Genomic DNA, 19,351 nt, shown 5'->3' with positions numbered 1-19,351 from the left:
CAGACGAGGCTCTGGCGACTCCATGCTCTTCATGGAGGAGGGAGGGAGGGATGGCCTGAAGGTTCAATGTGGCCATATAAATCGTTCCCGAGATGGTCGGGCCAGCACCTTAATGGTGCTGTGTTACCGGAGCGTATCGGATCTGTATCCGACAAAGGACCATCACATCGATAACACTCCCCAAAGCCTTCGGGGAGTAACCTAATCGCTACAACAACAACAACAACAACATTATTCGCTGATGATGCACTTTTGACTATAAGCTGTAACACGATTGATGAGGCAGCCTGAAAAATACAGTCGGACCTACAGGCAATATATAAGCGGCTGTGCCAAAATATGCTTAAAATAAACATAGAAAAGATAAGATGGATGATAATGGGATCTAGAGTGACTCAAGATGATAATGTGTCGCTAAAAATAGCAAATACCTCTATATAAAGAGTAAACCGAATAAAATACCTGGGAATAATTATAGATGACAAATTTAAATTTGATGAACATCTAAAATACATTGAAGGAAAATTTCCAAGAAAATAGGGTTCATGTTTCGATCATGCAAGCATATTAGTATGCAATACAAAATACTGGTCTATAGATCCATTATCGAGCCGCATTTCAATTACTGCCCTACAATCCTATACGCATTAGCTGATTCGCAAATATCCAGGCTACAAATTAAGCAAAACAAAATTATGCGTTTCATATTAAGAAAACGGTATGATACCCCAATTAAAGATTTACTAGACAGCTTAAACTCGCTTAGTGTAAAACAGAACGTGACTTACTACATATTGAAGTTTATACACAACATAAAGTTGGGAAACCTGCCGAATTACCTAAGTGAACGTGTCAGACTAAATACAGAGGTCCATAGCTATCAAACAAGACACAATAACAACTTTTACTTGCCGGTAGTGAGATCCGAATTCGATAAAAAAAGTATATACTACGAAGGAACTAGAGAATATAATGATCTGCCAATTGATATTAAAAACTGTAATAATACCAAAAAATTTAAAAAATTATTATACAGCTACTGTAAAGCGCTACATATCAAGTAGTTAACAATTTTTTAGTAAATAATTTTATAGATTATTATATAATTGAAGTCAAAGAAATTCAATGAATGGAAACAAATATGTAAACATTAAAAATACTTTGTACGTTATTAAATTATATAGATATTCAAGATCGTAGTAAATAAATAAATAAAATAAAATAAGTAAATAAAATAAAATAAATAAATAACTCTAACCCCTTCTAATCCCTTCACTCTACCTTTTTTTCCTGGACGTGGGGGCAGCGCACTGCCCTCAATTGGCCCAATGAAACCAGGCTAATCCTGTTCATGTACCCACACCACGTGGTACCGCCGTGAGGCATAACGTCACGGGTGGGGAAGTCAATTTAGTCGCAACTGCTTCTCATGCGCATTCCTCTACATGCATGAAACGCGTCATCACAAGAAGTGCCATTTTACTCACCGCAGTCTAACATTGTATGTCTCTGCAAATTAAGGGAACCAAATTCTTAATGGAAGGCTCCTTTCCTAAAACTCTGTGTACAGAGACCCTTTCGCCGTAAAAGCGAGGGCAATGAAACATTATGTGTTCTGCGTTTTCCAATTCGGCGGGACAGTGTGGAGAGAAAGGATCCTCCTCTATCCTTGAAACCGGCGTGCCCTCTCAATATCTGCGTGAGGTGGTAGTTTAGTTCGCCGCGCTTCCGCTCGTACCATTATAGTATATTCCGAACTAGCATGAAGGTCCAGCGTCCTTTTCGCTACTGCTCCACCTTTCTTGCCACCTAACTAGTGTTCACTTCCGCTTTTCTTGGCATCTTCATATGATCGGCCGATTTCAATGCCATATAGATCAGCGATTTCACTTGACAGTAAATCTACTGGGACTATTCGAGATAAAACCAGGATCGCGTTGGAGAATACCATCCGATAAGCACATGCTATTCTTATAGCAGTGATACGGTAGGCTGATAATATCTCTCTTTGGTGGTCCATTTTAGTTCATTGTCATACTGGTGTTGCATATAATATTATCGACCCGGTTACGTTGGATAATAGCTAACGGATAATTTCGCCCGGGGCGCTGATGAAGGGCATTATTCGCGTTAGGGCTGCACTAACTCTAGATACTTCCTCTCCCACCGCCCTGAAGTGCTCTTAAAAGTTAGTTTTGAGTCAATGTTTACTCCTAAATATTTCAAGAAAGGCTTTGAATTTGACATTATTTCATAGTCTCCTATGGTTAGGACTAACTCGTCTACAGTTCGTCTTGAGGTCACCAACACCACTTCTGTCTTATTGGTAGCCATTTCCAATCCCATGTTCGTCAGCCATTCTCTTACTCTACCTATTACTCAAACCCTAACTCTTACTCTAACTATAACTCTAGCTTTAACTTGTAATCTAATTCTAACTCCGTACTGTATTTAGTCTGATTAGTTGTTAAATTTGTAGACTAATAAATAAATAAATAAATAAAACTCTAACTCATTCTGACTCTAACTCCAACCCTAACTCTAACAATTATCGCAACTATAGCACCAGCTCTCTCCTGAATTTTTAAGTCTGGATATTTTTATTGAGTAAAGGGCCATTGTATTTCTTTCAATCGGGTAACCAAGGTGCAGTTTGTTAAGCACCTCTTTTCCTCATTGATGAAAGGCGGGGGAAGGTATATTCTATCCCTGACGACTTAAAATACCTTTTCTCCTCCAGCCGTGAATAGTCAAGAGGGCATTATGACGGTCTACCCGCCACAGTTTTTAAACATTAAAGAGAAGATTTCGTATAAACAGTCCATTAGAAACAAGTTGTTCGAAGCGTTGTTGCCCCTCGGCAGTGATTTGGAAAAGCTTCTTTGTAAAAATGTATCTGGCATTCCGAGTCGGCATAAAACATGTAGATTCGTAGTCTTGTCAATTGATAGGAACAATTAAAAGCAACAGGACACCAAATGGAAGAGAAACTCGGCCTAAATCTTCTCCGAGGTGAATCGCGCTGCGAATGTATGTATGTATGTTAGACTGGGTCGATTTATTAACCGATATCGCGCCAAAGATTTTTCCATAGGATTTGGGCTCAGGAAAAAAAGTTCCACTACGCATACCCAAAAAAATAATTTTCGAGCCTGCAAAATTTCATTTTTTTCATTTTTTTCGACTTTGATTTTTAAGGTTTTTTTTATGACCTACTAAACAAATTTCCATTTGATTGTAAAATTTTCATGTATATCCTGTCCCTATTTTTAGCGGACATTTTTAGGTCGGACAGGGTATACATATGAAAATTTTTTTAGTAGGTCATGAAAAAAACTTTAAAAATCAAAGTCGAAAAAAAGTAAAAAAAAATTTAATTTTAAAATAAAATAAAAAATTTTAAAATAAAATTATTTTTTTTGGGAACTTTTTTTCCTGAGACCAATTTCTATCTAAAAATCGATGGCGCGATATCGGTTAACTTTCGTCCATACAAATCGGTCCACCCTAATGTATATAGTTATTGAAAACTTAAGCAGCTCGCATTGCGTGAGAATTTATTCTACCATGCTCAAGATCTTTTTTGTTTTGACTAGAAAAAGGGGTGAAAACAATGTGACGAAGTGCTTGATATCACCCCATAAAGAATCAGCTCACTCGTTAGCTTAAGTATCTTTCTAGTCCATTTTCTCTTTTCTTCTGCAAATGTAAGGTCTAGTAGCTCGCTGTGAGTTCTTTAAAATTGAGAAAGATGCAAACATATAATATAGTCCCCTATCCCCCTCCGTCGTCTGTTTAGTCAAACGTGGCAAAGGATCTAGTTAAGTTTAATTTTTCCTGTCCTTATTACTAATTAAGAATATATGTAATCTATTTTAGTACATAGTTCATCCTTTTTTATTTAAGTGCATTTTGTCATTTTCTTATTTTCATTTCGCTAAGTGCCCGACGAAGTACTCAAGGCGAGAAACTCGCAAGGCAATGTTTATCGTTTAGTGGAAGCTTATCGCAAACACGGACACAAAGTAGCGGCCATCAATCCCATTAGCATCAAACCCCAACAAACCAGGTGGCTAACATAAGTACATACTAATCGGTGAAATATTTGCACACACACATTCATACACTAAAAATGAAAATGTTATTAAAACCCCAAAATGCTTTTACTCAATAATCATGAGCTATGTTTGTTTGTTCCTGTTCACACAGCACTTCCATCGATGAGCTAACTCCACAATTTTATGGACTAACGCTGGATCTGTCGGTGCAACCACAGGGATTAATAAGCGTGCAACTGGATGGTCAACAGTCAACAGTGTCAAGTTTGGCAAAGGTGCTAGAAGATATTTACTGTGGTGATGCGGTTAGCGCTGAATTCAACTATATTGAGGTATGAACAAAAGCACATGTACATATATATGCAAACATACATACATACGTATATGCAGAATTTGCCATAAATATGAGGATTGCAAAAGCTGTCTTCTTTTTCGAATGAAGTATAGCTCTTCCTTACGATTACCGAATCCAATTGGAAAACACAGAGATCTCCTCCCTTAAACTTTTCCAGCTCAGTAGGGGTTCCCATTTTCTTCCTTGCCAAAGGTGGGCTTTTTAAGTTCAATGGTTTTCACCTATTCACACAATATATGCCATTCATCGAAGCTGCCCTATAAATACCCAACGAAAATCGACAATGCAGATTTTTCGGAGACATATGTTGGGTTGGATGTGTTAAGAGCGCTAAAAGTACATGATCTTGCAATGTTGAGAAAGCGCGATCATCGAGAAAGCACGTCCCTAATCAGTGGTTTTTGTGACAGCAAATCACTTTCCGAAACGTATGTTGGCGTTGCGGATACGGGCAGTCTTTCGCCGAATATGAATCTCATACACTGCGTCTCTAGCATCTTCTGGTACCATCCGTACTGGCCAGGAAACAGTTTTTAACTCCTCGAAACTTCGTCTCCTTTTCCGTGTGACATGCTTACCACGGGAATATTCCAAACCTCTTAGGGCTAAGTTTGAAGTAGTACTTATTTGCAAGAGTTATTCTTCGTTGGTTTTATAGACTGCTATTGGTCGCCATGATACAATGGGATGTGTTCTCTTCCCTCTGTAAGCATCTTTTCCCAAAATATCTACCCATTTTGAGCAAAAGATTTAAGCCGAGGGTATAGTATACTTGATCTAGGATCAGCTTTTTGGATTCTTTTAGGAAGTATCCTTTAGGTGTATAAGGGTTCTGACAAATTTTTTTTGTAAAATGCATTAGACGACATTTCCAGCAGACTTTAAATGATCTTAACTCGAATAGTGTAGCATAATAGTTATATCAAGTTCAAACCCATTTGAATCACTTACGTTTCCGAAAAAAAATGTATAGATTCGTTACCAACACATTACTAGAGTGGCTTTCGGATGTTAATATAGAACCCATCGTGATGAAGTTGAATATGCAAAGGTGTCGAGTCGCGTTGGCATCCATAAGGCATCTCAATGTCTCCCTTTCCTGGGCACAGTGACATTGAAAGGAAAGAATTTGCAGATAAGATGGCCTGATTGATGGAAATATTCCGAAATGGATATTAGCGAGACGGACAGTATGATAGCCGCCGTGTTATCTCCTCGAGGAATATGAGATTTTGTCAACAGATATGCTGCTCACCAACCGGAATAATTTCGGAGCATCAAGGTCCTTATGGCCATGTTTTGATAAGAAAGAAGCTAACTTTTTCACAAATCATCATAGGCCACTGCGGTATTGCACCGATGCCCATTGCAGAAGCTGTCAGGATGAGGAGGAAGACGAGTAGATTTATTACTTTCTCTGTCGATGTCCAAGAGTGCAAACAAGGTTTCTGGGTTCACGGTATTGATTCATAATGTATATGGAAGCAAAGTCACCTACTTGAAAAAGGCAAATCTCATGCAGACTACCTCGGTCTTATGGGAGAACTAGATATTAAGAAGCTTAAAACAATCAGAACTAAGGGTAATATAAAGCAATAATCTCGCATAGCACAGCATCTAAATGCGTGTTAGGGTGTAAGCAGTCTCTGGAGAGAACCGGGACAAGGAGAAGCATACATCTATATTGGGTTCCAGGGCATATGGGAATAGATGGGAATGAAAAAGCAGTAGAACTAGCTAAAAAGGCGCATCCCTTAGAACATGCTCCGCAGACATCCCAATTAGACGGGGCGAGATTAAGCGAATGCGAGAGGAAGCGATTCGGCCAAGCGGGAAAGGCGTCGGTTCAAGCGCAGGGCTGTAAAGTGTTGAAGATTATGTGCAGGTTCTTCAACCTTAGGATAACAAAGTTGCTTCTATCATTAAAATGAGACGACTGTATACTCATGACGGGTATTCTGACTGGACACTGCCTTCTGGCGTCACATACCTTTAAATTAGGCTTGGTCAGTGATAGCAGATGCAGGAAGTGTGGTTGGAGGAGGAAACAATCGAGTACGTTCTGTGCTCGTGCCCTGCGCTTGCCAGGCTAAGAATCCAGCTATTAGGAGTGATGCAGCTTTCAGATCTAGAAGCAGCAAGTGGCTTAAGTCCTAGGAAGCTTCCAGTATTTGCCAAGAGGACGGAGTTATTTTATAACATAGGTCCTGGTTTTTGATGGGGTTTTTCAGTTTGGTCGTTAAACAAACTTCTGGTAACACTACGAACTCATTCAGTATATGTGAGGTCCTCATGGACTGGCCATATCAACCTAACCTAACGGTAAATTAAAGTTGTAATCGAAGAAATATTCAACCATTCCGGTTTTAATGGCAAATACTGCATATGTAGTGTGTACTCGTATATCCATTAAGTCTCCTACCGCTTTTCGTTTTGTTTGGCACATTTTTGCCCGTTTACCCGTTTACCCACACTCCCAACTTAATGAGCTTGTCCTATTTTTGGTGCGTACACTTTACATAGAACATGGAGGAGCGTGAGTGGCTAGCGCAACATTTTGAGCAACTCGTCACTGGCTATAATCAACACCAGCCCAACTATGTTATTAGCAACAAAGCGCAGCGTGAGGTAGCCGAGTTGTTAATTCAGTCGCAAGTTTGGGAAAATTTTATGGCAATAAGATTTGCAAGCGTTAAACGTTATGGTGGCGAGGGTGCTGAAAGTCTTTTGGCCTTCTATTGGCAACTATTACGAAGCGCTGTGCAAGGTGAGTTCATTTTCAAGTTTCAAAAGTTAGTCTGCTTTAAATATAACATACACGAGCAGCCATTAGTTGCAGGTAATAGTTTGTTTTTAATTAGTTGAGTTAAGACTTTGTACACATCTTCCCATTTTAAATTACTTTCACAATTCCACCACTTAAATATTTTTATACTTTTTGGTGTATATGTTTACAGCTAACATTGGCGATGTTGTTGTGGCAATGACACATCGTGGCCGCATGGCCTTACAAGTGACAATGTTAAATATGCGTCCTGCAAAAATATTTCACAAGTTGAGCGGTGAATCGGAGTTTCCAGATAAATCAGGAGCAATGTCTGATACAGTTACTCATTACCGTAAGTTGCCAAAGTTCAACTGCAAGCATAGTTTAAGTCAGTTAACATTCACATGTATTTTATAAATTTTCTTCTACTTTTAGACACATCTGAAGACTTGGAAGTGGAAGGCAAAAAAATACATATAAGCTTGATAAGGAATCCTTCACATTTGGAGGTAAATTTAGTCAATTTTACATCGAATACATCCTTTAAATTTTTTAAAACGTAATCTATTTAGTTAGAGTTTCGTAGGCGTTAATATTTGGCCTCGTAAATCGATCGTTAATTTCTCGTTGTCTCAACTTGTGAGACAGTCACTATGCTCTAAATTTAAGTACAGTTGGCAGATATTTCCACACCTGTTATTTTTTTACAACTCTTGAAATATCACAGTAAGTCGCAGCGACATCCTCGAAGCATTCACTGCGGCTGACTGACTGTGGTCACACCTGCGCCTCGTTAACAATCCTACTTACTAAGTAAATGAGATGGGAGGAAGTCTGTGGCATTCAATGGGTGCTATACAACCAAAGTATTGTAACGAATTCAGAGAAATCCTTGTTATTATGCACCTTCTTCTAATGTTCGAATCGCTAAACTGTTGAATGAATCACTCCAATATTCAGTATTGCAAACTGGCCTTTATTTAGATTACTTTGGGTGTAGTACTTCACAATTATACTTCACAACCAATAGCGTGTTTTAATCAAAACTGATTACTGATTCCTCAGCATGTGCTGCTTTTATACTCTCGGTTTCCTCGTGCACCCATTTCTCCTAACGTCTAGTAATTTCGCGAACAGTTGTATCTCATGTTTGGTTACCAGCTATATACATCAGTGAGCTGCAATTATTCATGTTTTAAGGTTTTTAGTGGACTAACTAAAAAATTAGTATTAGTGCGTACACAAACAAAGAATATCAAGCACTTATATCCACTAAAATACATTTACATAGTCATGCTTCGTAAAATGAATAACCGCTCATAAGCCACGAAGCAGTTCAGTACTCAATTGTCTTATTGAGCAAGAAAGTCAACTGTGTTATACGAAAACACTAATTTGAATCAGTATGACTAACAGTACAATAAAATGAATATAGTCATATCAGTCTTCTGACGCTAGCAACACAACGATGTACACGAAACTAAACTGAATACAGCGCTAAAGAAAAACCGATAATAAATGAAGTATACAGTGTATTACACACGAAACCAACGTGCTACTGAGTTAAAGCGACTATGATTTCAGTTTATACTCAACAATGTCATATATGTATGGGACATATGTGTTGCGGGGCACTCGTATGTATTTTCTATTTTATGTGCTAGTCACTCATAGTATTTGTCTGTACTTGACTAAGTACACATTTAGACAAAATTTTTTGGCTCATGACTAAGTGCACTAATTTTATTAGTACTCAAAGCAGACCTCTGATAGACATGTATATTTGTAATTTATCTTTTTCTTATAGCCATATGCGTGTATATGTGTCAGTAACTACTTCGGCTGATGACTACATCTGTGTGTGTGTGTGAGATATCTCTTCGTTGGCTTGTACATAAATAATGTTGCTTGCCTTAATGTATACATAAGTGTCGTTACTTGCTGTTTTGTTGTTGTGATTATTTGCTCACAGCTTAAAAAAAAATAAATAAATGTAAGGCGCGATAACCTCCGAAGAGATCTAAGGCCGAGCTACTCTTCCAATTTGCGCCGTGCTCCTCTTGATTTTTCCTACAAATTGGCCGGACGGGACCTACATGTTTTATGCCGACTGAGAGCTTTTCATGGCAGAAATTCACCCGGAGCGCTTGCCAAACACTGCAGAGGGGCGACCCCGCTTAGAAAAATGTTCTTCTAATTGAAAAACCTTATTTCTAAAATTTTGATGTTGCTTTGCCCGGGGTGCGAACCCAGGGCATACGGTGTGGTAGGCGGAGCACGCTACCATCACACCACGGTGGCCGCTTAGTGATGCTAATATTCGTCACAGTATTGTAGCCATACGAGGATGCGAAGGACAGGGGAACTATAGGAATCGATAACCGATAAGGAGAATATTAGTTTCGCAATTATCTTTTTCCTTCCCTAATAACCCCCGGGCATAATCTCTGAAAGAGATTTAGCCTATGTGGAAGTAAGTTCAGTTATGATACTACTGTGAGTACATTTAGAAATTGGCTGTACAATGTTGAAAGCTTCCATATTTAGGGACAAATTATGTGTAACGTAACGCGACGCAATGGGTAATTTGATGTAGGAGCATTCACTCACTTCAGTGAGAGGCAGAAAGCCTGATTGCCACTGGACACATTAAGTCTATGTGAGGTCTTTGTTGACGGGCTAGTTCAACCTAGGGATTAATGTCAATGTGAGAGACTGCAAAGTTCTTAAAGGCCAAAAATTGATATGGTGTCATATGGTTTCGAAATACGTGGCCCCTGTCCAATCGGAAACGACGCGCTTATTTCGATATAACTGAAAATCATCTAAGTTTGTTTAATGTTGGACCTGTGCAGGGTTGATGTTGAATTGTAGATGGTAGAGTCGACTGGTGGTTAATGAAACGTCAAAATTGGAGGCCAATGAAACGATGAGCCAATGTTTAAAGTACACAGAAAATCGGTAAAACCAAAACTTATTCGATGGTTTGGTCTTAGAGAGGTACGGGCCTTAGGTCGCACCGCTTTCAGTACCCGGACATACCAACAACAGTTGTTCCCAAAGTCGCCAATCAAAGTTGAAGGCTCACACAGGGTTTTGTGGTTCCCCCTTACCTTACCGCCAATTGCGCGTTTGGTGCTTATACATATTTCTACTTAAGTATAAGTTATGATCAACTTGTTGAGAACACTCAAACACCCAAGAAAAGATTGTAGCTCCTAACAGCCTCATATAATTTATATTTCTACCAAAATATCTCTCTTAATTTCACCTTTCGTTTCAGGCAGCTAATCCCGTATCAATGGGAAAAACACGATCAAAACAACAAAACGCAAAGGATGGTGCATTTAGTGATGATCCCACGAAACCGTTCGCATCCGAGGCACTAAATGTCATCGTTCATGGCGACGCAGCATTCGCAGGTCAAGGTGTCAATCAGGAATGTCTTAATATGGCCTATGTACCACACTTTGAAGTGGGTGGCAGTGTGCATTTAATTGTGAACAATCAAGTAGGCTTTACAACACCAGGTGAGCGCGGACGCTCCACCGCTTACACTTCCGATTTAGCTAAGACCATACAAGCGCCCGTTTTTCATGTAAATGGTGACAATCCTGAAATGGTTGTGCTCATTACACGTTTGGCCATGGAATATCAGCAGGAATTTCGCAAAGATGTTTTCATCGATATGAATTGCTTCCGACGTTGGGGTCACAATGAGATGGATGATCCCACCTTTACAAATCCAAGTATTTATCAAATTATACATAATCGCAAGTATGTATTAAAAATAATATGAGATGAGGAGGATATATATTGAACGTGATGTATTTTTTTAGATCCGTACCTGATTTATATGTGGATCATTTAACGCGGGAAGGCGTGTTATCCAGTGAAGATGCAAAAGCGATACGTCAGACGTACTGGAACTACTTGGACTCAGAGTTGGCTGAATCAAAGGCATATGCGCCACAAGCAAGCTACTTAAAGAAACAATGGACTGGTTTAATAAATGCTACCGATCAGCTTACTACCTGGGACACTGGTCTCGATTATCAAATACTCAGCTATATAGGACATCAAAGTATTAAACATCCAGAAGACTTTGTAAGCACTTTTGAATGGAAAATAAATTGTGTAGTCTTTAAAATTCTTTCACTCCCACAGAACGTTCATCCACATTTGCTAAAGACCCATATTGAAGGGCGTCGCAAAAAACTAGACGCTGGCGAAAAACTCGATTGGTCTACGGCTGAAGCTTTAGCGATCGGTAGCCTCATGTATCAAAGGCACAATGTACGTATCAGTGGTGAAGATGTGGGACGTGGCACATTCTCGCATCGTCATATAATGTTCGTAGATCAAAAATCGAATGAAATGTACATTCCGCTAAATAGTATGACAGGTGGTCTGGGCGGTAAGCTTGAAATTGCACACAGTATACTCTCCGAAGAAGCAGTATTAGCCTATGAATACGGTATGGCTATAGATGATCCAAACAAGTTGATCATATGGGAAGCACAATTTGGTGATTTTGCTAATTGCGCACAAATTGGTATTGACAACTTTATTGTGTCGGGTGCGAGTGAGTTTGACTCCATGCGAAATTTCACCGCCTTTTTCTAAACTTCCTACTGCATCTACTTTCAGCCAAATGGATGGACTCAAATGGTTTGGTTATATTACTTCCACATGGCTATGATGGTGCCGCTTCTGAGCATAGTTCATGTCGCATTGAACGTTTTCTGCAATTGTGCGATTCTAAAGAAACCGCACCTGATGGTGACAACGTCAATGTGCATATTGTTAATCCCACTACATCGGCTCAATACTTTCATTTGTTGCGTCGTCAGTTGTTGCGTAATTTCCGCAAACCACTAGTTGTGGTCGCACCAAAAATAATGCTACGTCATCCGTCTGCTGCTTCCACATATATCGATTTTCAGCCGAGCACACATTTTCACAACGTCATTGGTGAGTCGAGAACTATTTTGGTGTGAAACAAATAGTTTGTTGTGGGATTTCGAAAAGTTGCGTTATGGCTTATGTGGTTCGTTCACATGAAGAAAGGATTTATCGGGTCAATGAAATGGATTAAGATATGGTTATGAACGATGCCGTGACGTGAATGAACTAATACAAACCAGAAATATTGGAGAGCCAGACGGATAGAGCAGCTTCTAATCTTCTTCATTGAAGATTGCTTACTGTATTCATTCCGAAAGCGTTGTGATATAATAGTCTAGTGACCTTGTTCGTTCTGTAGGATCCTCAAGGGACGCGCTTATGCTTCCGCGAATTTTTGCGTAGTCGGATTACTCGTTGCTTCAGTTTTTGAACATGCTGTAGGATGAAAACTTCTTATTATTGTTGCAACAGGTGCTATCACTCAGAAATTGTTATTGATATACTCTAACCGAAGTAAAAATAAACTTCTGGTAACATTAGGGACTCAATCAGTCGGTCCTCATGGACCGGCCAGTTCAACCTAACCTAACCTAACCGAAGTCCAAGGACTTATGCAGTTTTAAAACATTTGGACGCTGGTTGCACTTTACCATTAAAAAGATAGTTGGTGTTATGTGAAGACGTATTACATGCAGAACATACATTGCCTAAAACAGTACCCAGATCGAAGTAACAATAGAGTTACGTGCCTCTCTCTGGGGAGTCTCATCACTCTCAACAGCGAGTTTCGGGTGTTGGACTCTGATAACGGGGTTAGCCAGGCATTTATTGGCAAAAATCTTTGCGGACTTATTGGGGATGTGGCTTAGGGCTAGTGCTAGCGGAGATGACTGCTTATTCCCCTGGGAGGCGGGGTCTCTTCAATCAGATATCTGTTAGAATGCCGAGGTTTCTGAGTATTTAACAGAAATGGTTCGCTCAGCATTTAATTTCTTTCTTTTATAGGGATTATTCCCTCCTAACTGCGTAATTGATATTCTGGCGGCATGAGAAGACATCCCAGTTCTCAGCGTAGTGTCAAGATACTTGAGACCAAAAAATTGGAAGGACTACGGATATGGTTATTAAATCCAGTGTAACCCTATTAGGATTATATGCCCACCTTAGCGTTCTGGTCTGCACTTAACGGTCCCGGGTGTTGAAAGTATACATCATTCACAGTTCGTCCGATCCCCTAGTAAAGACAGTATCCAACCGTTGGTCCTCGAGCAAGAGGACAATTCCACTTCCCCTGCGAAGTCCATTGCCAAGATCACTCGTTTCGCGAGGTTTGAAACAACGAAGATCATCGTGTTCGGTATTCGTTAAGTATTCCTGTTTCTCGCTGGAAAGGAGCTCTATCTGTAGATATATGCTGGTCTGGAAAGTGTTTGCTCCGCTCGCTAAATCGGGCTGGATGTTGGTCTTCCCCAAACGCTTCCGTAGTGAGCCATACAAGTATGATAGTGTTGCACCAGTGTCAGCTAATTCTCGCACCTCTCTGCTTATCTATATATAAAAACAACAGTCTACCTATGCCTTTTTTTTGGTGTGATGGGATTACGAGTTGATGGTTTCATTGATGTGTTGGTTTGGTTGGATAATTATAGGTTGTTGTTGTTGTTCTTGTAGCGATTAGGTTACTCCCCGAAGGCTTTGGGGAGTGTTATCGATGTGATGGTCCTTTGTCGGATACAGATCCGATACGCTCCGGTAACACAGCACCATTAAGGTGCTGACCCGACCATCTCGGGAACGATTTATATGGCCCCATTGAACCTTCAGGCCATCCCTCCCTCCCCACCCCCAAGTTCCATGAGGAGCTTGGGGTCGCCAGAGCCTCGTCTGTTAGTGAAACGGGATTCGCCGCTCGAAGGTGAGGTTGACAATTGGGTTGGAGAAGCTATATGTTGCGCTACACAACCCCTTGAATCCCATAATTATAGGTGGTTTCCTTTCTATCTCGCGTAGTCCTGGAAATGTTACTGGCATTCGCTTCGGTGCAGAACAGATTGACCAGAGTGCATAGACAATCCAAAAAAGGATGTTATCTGGACCGCACCTAGAGCATAATATCTCTCTTGGTCCGCATCATGGAAGCCCATTATTGCCGCATTCCATCAGCGCCAGCAGCTGGGTTTACTATTTTATTCGCTTTGCAGATGGCACAGGCTACGGACAAACTGTTCCCTTATTTAGCTTCCTAGTTTTGTAGCAGCTCGTATTTCTCGGTCCTAAACTCATAGATGTATTCCTTTTTTCACAATCTTGGGTACTAACGAATCAGGGTTGTTATAAATGCCGCTTCTGCACTTCCCATCGAAAAACTATGTACTAAGTAATTTGTTGTTAACAGAAGCGGAACCGCTGGAGTTCTTCACCGCGTAGCAATTCAGGGAGAGTTAGAGCGAATCTGTCCATGGGGATGCAGTTAAATTCGGCGAGCTCCTTTATTCTATCCTCTCCTGAAAAATGTACAGGGTAAGACATGAATTCCCTTAGTGCTCCGAATTGGCGTCAGTTATCAAAAAATCGGGGTAGCTCGCGTGACTTGTTACGAAACGGCCAAAAATGCTTAGGCGTTTAAGCGCCAATTAATGATGAATTATGATGATTAAGAAGTATCTGGCTGGTGGAATGTGCCCCCACCCGACAGGCACCGAAGTCATTAACAACGGACGAAATGTCTGAGATTGAAAATGTGCGAAGTTCCCACGCGTCCCCTCTTAACCTAGCCAAACCTAGTGCAAATAATCTCTCTCTTCAATATTTCGTGGGTTTTTGTGGGACCACTACTTTGCGCTGGAATGACCGGGTGCTACCACAGCTTTCGACAAATCCCACCTCATATATTGCTCTCATGGTTGCTTATGCTCTCATTCCAACTATTACCAAAATCAAGATGTTGGGTATAACGTTTTACAGGCGTATGAGTTATAAGTAATACGATATAATTATACGTTTCAGGTGATTCTTCGGTCAATACGGATCAAGTACGCAAAGTCATACTTTGTTCGGGCAAACATTTTTTTGTATTGGACGAAGCACGCAAATTAAAAAATATCAACGACACAGCACTGATTAGACTTGAGTCATTGTGTCCCTTCCCTGCATACGAAATACAGCAAGAGATTGGCAAATACAAGCAAGCAAAGAGTAGGTCTATTTAGTATCTGAGCGTTCCCCTTTTGAGTAAGCAACCTAACCTTCCTTTGTCTTTTTATGCAATTTACGCACAGCCTATGTTTGGAGCCAAGAGGAGCATCGTAATATGGGCGCTTGGAGTTTTGTACGCCCACGCTTTCAGTATTTCACTGGAAAACAGGTATGAAGCTTAAGCATAAATTGGGTAACTGCATTAACCGTGATCACTTGACACTTTTACAGTTGGAATACGTTGGCCGTAATGAAGCATCTACTACAGCGACTGGCATTGGCAAAGTGCATAGGCGCGAAGCTGAAGAGATTATTATTAACTCGTTTGTTTAGGTACGCGCTGCCGACAATTTTGTAGTTTGTAAATTTAAATTAAATAAATATGTACATAGCGGTTTGGATGAAGAAAACAGAATTTATTTAAAAAAAATCATTGTATGTTAAATTTAATCCAATGCAATATCAGATACAGGGAAAGGCATATGCCTCATCTAGTTTTCTTATATACTTCTTTTGTATAGCTTGATGATGCTGACTTTTTTTTTCATTGCTACATCGTTTTATAGCTTTCAAATGGTGCCTTTAGCATATTATCACATCATAACACCGCATAATCACGCAATCGTTTCTTGATGATATCAGATTTGCATATTTTCGTATCAACATATTAATATATGTGACCCGGTCTATGAAAAGGTGGCTTATGCCTCAAAAAAAACAGCTGTTAACAGCTGTTTCTCGCAATTTCTTTTTTGAGTCATAAGCCACCTTTTAATAGACCGGGTCACATATTTATATCGCACGATCTGGAAAACCTTATCGAAGTATAAATTTTAATATCATGTAACCATATCTTCACATCGTCATATGCATCATCCACCTCATATTTCGAAGGCGGAGCACTGTTAATACAACAACAACAACAACAACCTCATATTTCCCTTCCGCTTGCTGCACAATATGTGTCATATGTCATTGTTATCCTGGGTAAGATAAGAAATATTATCCGCGATATCATTCACTGAGATCACATCTAAAAAATGGTGTCATGACCACTACTCGAAAGAACCTGCAACGTCTCCAGGATCGATAGATTACATCGGACAGCCACAATGCTCGAGGGCACTTTCATCTGGACGATCAAAAACAATCTAGCAAGTTGTGATGCAGTTTTGAAAGCATTCGCTATACGAACTGATCTCTCCGTGTCCGGTACGCACTATGTATGTGCATTTTCACAACTTCTGGGAGCTCCGCTGTCGACAACCCAGCCATAGAGGTCGTTTAAGATATTGATACAAGGTATCGGAAGAACATTATTGCTTCCCTTGTTATGTGCAATCATGATTTTTGCAGTGTTGCAATACGAGATGGACACTGGAGGCACGAGGTGTCCAGACAAACATTGCGCACATTAAATATAACCAAATCAGGACCAAGTTTAAAAGATGTATATTGGAAGGATTTTTCGTCATCCCTTGTCAAATTTGGTTTTGAGACAAAGGTTTCGGCATTGTGCCATCATCAGTGTCAATTTTCGTTCTCCAAAACCGGTTTGTCTCAAAACCAAATTTGACAAGGGATGACGGAAAATCGTTCCAATATATATCATTTATCCACCCTGTCGGAATATCAACAAAACAAAATAAGACCAAGTTTAACTTAATCATCTCTATTTATTCCCACCTCTTAAGGCTGTATATAGCGGGCACATGATAATGCCAGCCTAGAACTTAATTAGATGTGTCTATACATAAGTCTCACACTATATCGGGCAGTCATATCAACTTGTGATGTGTCGATATGATATGATATCATATTATTTCCTTAACAAAGTTAAACAATTTAACCTAATACTGTTTTCACACAGACGGCTTATTGAATAATAAAGGCAGTTTTCTACATTAAGACGCTTATTGAGCTCAATCTTCCCTACAAAATTCGAATCTATAAGTATTTCATTAGTAGCTAATCGAATGCCTAATGAAGTCAAAAGCACAATGCAACTCTGTTGGCAGCGTTCCGCTTCTTAGTTTTTCGTGTGTTCAGTGCTTAAAAATGTCATTTGTCAAAGTAAATGTCGTTGTCTGCATGGCGGAACGATACAAGGTGGCCGCGTCGAACAGCTGATTATAACCCTTTTTATTTGATTTGATACATCAACTACCGGCGCAGTACGATTTTGACATTTGTCCATCGAATTTACCAGTACATGGAATTTTTTTTGTTTGTAGGTATGTCACCATGCTGCCACCTTGTATCGTTCCGCCATGATTGTCTGTCATATAGCATTGTCATTTTATTCGGTTGACATTTCATCCTTCATACTAATCGAGCAGTTACTTCTGTGTGAAAGCAAAAAATTTACGATTTCATTAGAAGGTGAAATGAGATCATTAAGTTTCTGTGTGAAAACAGTATAACTTTATATCATAACATCATGATGTGATCATCTCATTATAATATCAAATATATGATTGTTGTCACATGTCCCAATTTTATGGATCATTATTCTCACACTATAATATTAGGACTTGTATATTAAAATGGCATGATATAAAAAAACACGGAATAATCGCATCAAAGTTTAACGATATAGTGATCTAACTTTATATCACAACAATATCATGTGATCCTCTGATTATAATATCACAAGTATCATTGAGGTAACATATGCCATTTCAACACCTCAATATTCTCACACCACATCATTAAGAATGATATACCGAACATAATATTATATTTGCATTGCTTATATAATAATCGATAAGTGGGTATTACATGATACAACAACACAAAACACATCAAAGTTTAAAGTTGCAGTGATCTTATTTTATATAACAACAATATCGTTTATAGTATAAAGCGATTGTTTATATCAGGATATGACTCGTCGTCGTATTATCGAAATCGATATGTTAAAACGACATGATATAACAACACAGATATTAATCGCATCAAAGTTTCACCTTATCGTGACCTAACTTCATATCACGACATCATCATGCAATACTCTAATTATATTAGCACATGTATCATATTAGTATAATGTCCCAATTAACGCCATAATATTCTCACACCACATCCCTAGTACTTATGTAACAAACGAAAAATTTCTATTACTTACATGACTTTTTAATTTAGTACCGAGCGAATGATAAGATCAAAAGATTGCACATAGTTTGTGACCATTATCGATTTATAAGAATGGAATTACATAACAACACAAGTTTTACTCTATCGTGACCTAACTTTATAACAAAATATCATCATGTGATCATCTCATCATAATACCCCAAGTATCATACTGGTAGATACCACAACTTCTAATCAGTATATCATCATTGGTATGATATATGTAATCATATATCTTTTTGTCATAACAGCCTTTTCAAAGCACTATCATATTCATCAAAGACTAACAATATCACACCATATTATAAAGTGAATTTCATGTTATCACTATAATGTCACCACGTCGCATTCAAACTTTGAAATTGCATCTACACATTATCTTTTTTATAGATTGGATTAGATTAGATTAGATTTAGAATTATACTATCATGTAAGCTCCAATAACGCACTTCCTCTTACCAAAATGTCTTGAATATAAGCTCAGATAGGGTGTGTTTGTAAAACATACTAAAGCAAAGCGTCCTTTAAATAAATTCTGAAATAAGCCGTTTTTTAAAAGGTTTCTGAGAATAGGCCGTTTTCAAAATGGCAGCTCAGGTAGGATGATATTCTACTCAGCATATCGCGTGATCATCACATCATATTATTATTCTAGTTGTTTCAGCCAGTTGAAACCCAACTTAGCTGTTCATTATAAAATAAATAAAAACATTTAATTTTTGTCTTAAAATATTTATTAGAAATACGAAAAAATTTACAATGTATGATATTAATATTATATAAGCAAACACCTTTGTTATCCAATGACAGTACTGCAGCGATTGAGAGCAAGGATTCTTAACTAAAGGAGAAAAAAATGCATTGTTTGTAGGGATTAATCCTAAAATGTTGTTGTGGTTAATGCATATCAATACATTTAAAGGTATAAAGTTT

The 19,351-nt window shown here is 38.9% G+C and overlaps 2 protein-coding genes across 3 annotated transcripts in view; one reads left to right on the top strand and one right to left on the bottom strand.

The window, feature by feature from the left end:
• The window catches only part of LOC137237486 (probable 2-oxoadipate dehydrogenase complex component E1 homolog), a 30,508-nt gene extending 14,692 nt beyond the window's left edge, over positions 1-15,816 (top strand). The window contains exons 2-13 of one of the 2 annotated variants that reach the window (XM_067761154.1): positions 3,943-4,069; positions 4,210-4,390; positions 6,937-7,180; positions 7,371-7,532; positions 7,616-7,689; positions 10,464-10,957; positions 11,020-11,287; positions 11,348-11,765; positions 11,831-12,154; positions 15,095-15,283; positions 15,367-15,452; positions 15,515-15,816. In XM_067761154.1, coding sequence (XP_067617255.1) covers positions 3,943-4,069; positions 4,210-4,390; positions 6,937-7,180; positions 7,371-7,532; positions 7,616-7,689; positions 10,464-10,957; positions 11,020-11,287; positions 11,348-11,765; positions 11,831-12,154; positions 15,095-15,283; positions 15,367-15,452; positions 15,515-15,616 — 2,669 coding nt within the window. In that variant the 3' untranslated portion in view covers positions 15,617-15,816. The remainder of the gene's footprint in view (positions 1-3,942; positions 4,070-4,209; positions 4,391-6,936; positions 7,181-7,370; positions 7,533-7,615; positions 7,690-10,463; positions 10,958-11,019; positions 11,288-11,347; positions 11,766-11,830; positions 12,155-15,094; positions 15,284-15,366; positions 15,453-15,514) is intronic. The other variant, XM_067761155.1, reaches the window with a different exon arrangement.
• A 3,300-nt stretch (positions 15,817-19,116) lies between these two features.
• The window catches only part of chp (chaoptin), a 52,088-nt gene continuing 51,853 nt past the window's right edge, over positions 19,117-19,351 (bottom strand). Inside the window, exon 22 of the transcript XR_010948968.1 lies at positions 19,117-19,259. The gene's annotated coding sequence lies outside the window, so the exon portion shown is untranslated. The remainder of the gene's footprint in view (positions 19,260-19,351) is intronic.

This window comes from Eurosta solidaginis, chromosome 1 (assembly GCF_040869045.1).
Source record: "Eurosta solidaginis isolate ZX-2024a chromosome 1, ASM4086904v1, whole genome shotgun sequence".
NCBI lineage: Eukaryota > Metazoa > Arthropoda > Insecta > Diptera > Tephritidae > Eurosta > Eurosta solidaginis.
The sequence above is the reverse complement of the archived record's forward strand: the minus strand, read 5'-3'. Positions and strand labels throughout refer to the sequence as shown.